The sequence below is a fragment of the Littorina saxatilis genome, linkage group LG7, assembly GCF_037325665.1.
Source record: "Littorina saxatilis isolate snail1 linkage group LG7, US_GU_Lsax_2.0, whole genome shotgun sequence".
Classification (NCBI taxonomy): domain Eukaryota; kingdom Metazoa; phylum Mollusca; class Gastropoda; order Littorinimorpha; family Littorinidae; genus Littorina; species Littorina saxatilis.
Genome location: NC_090251.1, coordinates 7,765,397 through 7,769,251, shown reverse-complemented (window position 1 = coordinate 7,769,251; position 3,855 = coordinate 7,765,397). Strand labels below are relative to the sequence as shown.

At 44.1% G+C, this 3,855-nt stretch overlaps 1 protein-coding gene and 1 long non-coding RNA gene across 2 annotated transcripts in view; one reads left to right on the top strand and one right to left on the bottom strand.

Annotated features, from left to right (window-relative positions):
- Nucleotides 1-3,135, top strand: part of LOC138970630 (uncharacterized) — a gene marked incomplete in the record, with an annotated part of 7,603 nt that extends 4,468 nt beyond the window's left edge. Inside the window, 3 exon segments of the mRNA XM_070343101.1 lie at nucleotides 1,447-1,536; nucleotides 1,901-1,954; nucleotides 2,471-3,135. Of these exon segments, the coding sequence (XP_070199202.1) occupies nucleotides 1,447-1,536; nucleotides 1,901-1,954; nucleotides 2,471-3,096 (770 nt within the window).
- Nucleotides 119-1,530, bottom strand: LOC138970636 (uncharacterized). The gene is made up of 2 exons (XR_011457029.1): nucleotides 1,005-1,530; nucleotides 119-726 (listed from the first exon to the last, which is right to left on the bottom strand). It is a non-coding gene; the product is annotated as an uncharacterized lncRNA (long non-coding RNA).
- Nucleotides 3,136-3,855: the final 720 nt, after the last annotated feature.

Below are 3,855 nucleotides of genomic sequence, written 5' to 3'. Positions count from 1 at the left end.
ATGTATGTATATCTACTCCTATCAGAAATTGTGCGTGCTACTCTCTGTTTACTATCTAGCCTTCACCCACACACACACACACATTCCAACCAGGCACAAAAACACGAACACAATTACGGCCCTTTGCCTCTGTACCTCTATTAGAATGTTCAATAACACAACATAAACATATTATTCTTCATCCATTCTACAGATCACTCCCGCTCAACATGGAAGTTCTATTTCTGTTAACACACAGAGTCTAACTGCACAAAATTACATACATGTTACTTTGTCATGCAGTCTACAATTCACGTGCACACACGTATAACACTTTAAGCTTTGTTCCGTGAGAGCCCGTCTGTCTCACTACACACGAAGTCATTGTCTCAAGCAATACTTCTGTCAATATTCACTTCTGTTACACACAGATGATAAAAACCCACGACGCTCGACGTCTCGTGGTTGTTCACTTGGGAAACGTATCTCAGTACAGCTATCACGCTGGTTAATTTCTCTCAGTCGTACTCACAATATACAGTGGCACGCACTGCTTCACCCCACCCACACAACTGTCTCGTGTGGTGGAATGGGACGGGGTTCCCGTTTTGCAGCGCTTCACGCTGTCTCCCCTTCTGCGTTCCCACAGCTCACGGCTGGAGCGTGAGGGTAGAACCTCCCGTCTCGTTCCCCTTCCGCGACCCCTCTCGGCCCGGGATACTTCCGCGACCCACTCGGCCCGGGATGCTAAAATACACAAGTTTAAACTACCATAAGTCTCCATACTTGAATAAACTTTTCTGACATTCTTTATCACTACCGGCAACTAACTTATGCGGTTACAGTATATACACCCGCTAACTCATAAGCGACTTCATTTCCGAAAAACATGTAAACATTCCATTTTCAACAATGGCTGACATCAACTCACGCTTTTCAGCCAATTCACACATGACTCTCCCGGTCATTTCTCAAGTCAATATTTCCGAGCAAATCTCCGAGTAAAATATCAATTCAATAAATACCTGTAAACACAGCAATTGAATCTACCGATTCAGTACCGCGACACGAGTCTAACCGACCTCCCAGCGCCCGGTGAGAAACTTTACAATCAGGAGACACTTCTCCTCCTGTCGATAGTCTGCAAAGCTCTGCTGTCTAATCTATCTACAAACGTGACCTCAGTCAATACTCTTCTCTGATTGGTCACATCCCATACCGCATTGCGTCAACGACATCTCACCGTGCGGTGTCTACTCAAAGTTCGTGGCCCATGAAACTTTGTACACCTGAGTCACATAACTCCAATATACATCTATGTGCAAATCCGTTTGTCACAGTGTGTGTGTTGTGTTTGACCGTTTGTTTGTGTGTCTCTCTCCGTGTCTGTGCCTTTCTGTGCCTGTGTTTCAGGAGTAATGTATTGCATGGATCTATGAGTTTGTAAATGTGTTGTGTACATTACAGGGGAGAGGATATCCTCAGGAACGCTTACCATCATCATCATAGTTTCTCTGCTGGTCATCGTCATCGGTCTTGTCGTCGTTTTCATCACTGGTAATGACAATCTAATTTTAAGTGTGCATGCTGCATGTTGGCCTTTAGTGTCAACACTGTGTGATGAGCAGCACAACACCTGTGTAATTAAGACAATATTCATCTGGTATACTCAGTCACATAATGTGTGTGTGTGTTTGTGTGTGTGTGGGGGGGTGTATGTGTGTGTGTATGTGTGTGGATGTGTGTGTGTGTGTGTTTGTGTGTGTGTGTGTGGGTCTGTCTGTCTGTCCAGTTAGTTGTTTGTTTGTTCGTGTGTTTGTTCGTAAGTCTTGTCTCTACTGAAGTTCAAACTGGCACCGCTGATGCCAGGTACAGTTCATGTTTAGTTCCTAACTGGTGCGCCTGATGGTTTTACTTACAGCCACATGCAGACGACGGAGATCTTCAACCGGTCACCCCCCTCGTCCTCCAAACGGTACGTGAAAGTTTATTTATTTTCGTGTTAGTGTTTACGTTCATTGTCGTAAATTTGTGTAGGCCTGAAAGTCTCTTTCAACTCAAACAAAGGCCAGCATTCACCAGCCTGGCTGCTTCCTCTTCTACGTAGAGATGTTCCCTTGCATAATATCGTACGTGACAGCAATGATAGTCTGCTAAATTAATTCAGCAAACAATTTCTTGCAAGGTATCGATAATTGAGAAGTGTGTTTCATAATAATCATTACATATAAAGGGGATCATACAACTCATTTCCGTTTTACATGCTGGTTTATTTTTCGGACGACATGTATCAAAAGACCTCGCAAAGTAGTGATACTTGATGATTATTACCCAAGCCCTGAAATATACGTGTACACTCAGCAATGACATGTAATTATCAGTAATAAGAACAGAGACCATTATATTCTTCGTAATATTTACGTTTGGTACCAGTGTGCCAGCCATACCCGAGCCTCTGACGTAATCCTGTTCAACACTCTTTACTCAACAGACGCAGTTCCCTTGGAGATGGTGATGAGCCTGCTTCAAGCTGTGACACCCTCACACGTCAGAGGTCACAGACACGTCACACCCACAGACAGCTGCCTCTCTCTTTCTAACGGCATCAACCCCAGTGGTTCTTATGCCGTCTGTGACCCCTCTACGTCATCAGGTCATGACGTCATCTTACCACTATTGCGTCACCACAATGAATACACAACGAATCTTTTGTCAAATGGTGTAACCGGACATGCTACAGTTAGAAAAACTGTATATGGTGACGACACGAGAAGGTCCGATTCAAACATTTTGACAACACGCCAAGATGACGTCACCTGGCACGATACAATTAGAAAAACTGTTTATGGTGACGACACAAGGTCTGACTCAAAAATGTTGACGTCACGCGAAGATGACGTCACTGGAGGTTCAACCTTAGACAGAGATGGCAAAGAAAATCATCAGTATGGGAACGAAGAAGATATGGTATTAGGGGGGAGGGGAGCGAGGGTGGGGGAAAGACGAACGCAGAGAAAAGAGTGGCGTCAGCGGAGGAAGAGAGACGCGAGACTTGAAAGACATCGGTCGAGTGATTCTCCTTACCTGACGCCGGGTTTCACTCAAGTGGAACTCTGAGGCAAAATGATGCACTTGCTTTGCTTTGCTTTGAATGAGCGCAAAGACTCCGCGTGTGTGTGTGTGTGTGTGTGTGTGTGTGTGTGTGTGTGTGTGTGTGTGTGTCTGTGCGTGTGTGTGTGTGTGTATGTGTATGTGTGGTTTGTGTGTGTGTGTGTGTGTGTGTGTGTGTGTGTGTGTGTGTGTGTATGTGTGTGTGCGCCTGTGTATGTGTATGTGTGCGTGCATGTGTATGTGTGAGTTAGCGCTATAGTTTGTGCGTTGTGTGTGTGTGTGTGAGGCTTGAATTTGTACAGAAGAAATGCTTACAGTGTGGCGGATGGTTTTGAGAATGGCAAACGTTTTCATGCGTTGTTGATATATTTACTCCCAGAGCAGGCACAGAACACGTGTTCAAGTAATCCTTCTGTATGGACACCAACACGTATTGTGTTTTATTATGTCTCTTGGAGAGTAAAGCTTGAAGGTTTTCATCAAACAATTCGCACTATGACTCATTTCATTTTCTTCATTACATAATCACAAAAAGAAAGGTTTGATGCAAAGCCTAATCGTGTTGACAAATACTTTTAAACAGACGTAAATTAAAAAGCTCAAAACAAACAAAAGAACATGCATGTATTTGCATCAAATCTATACTTTCTAGTTGGAAGGAATCTGCTTGTGTGTGTGTGTGTGTGTGTGTGTGTGCGTGCGCGCGCGCGTGTAGTGTTCCTCTAGTAAATAAGGATGTAGACCAACTGTTCCAGTGATAACCTC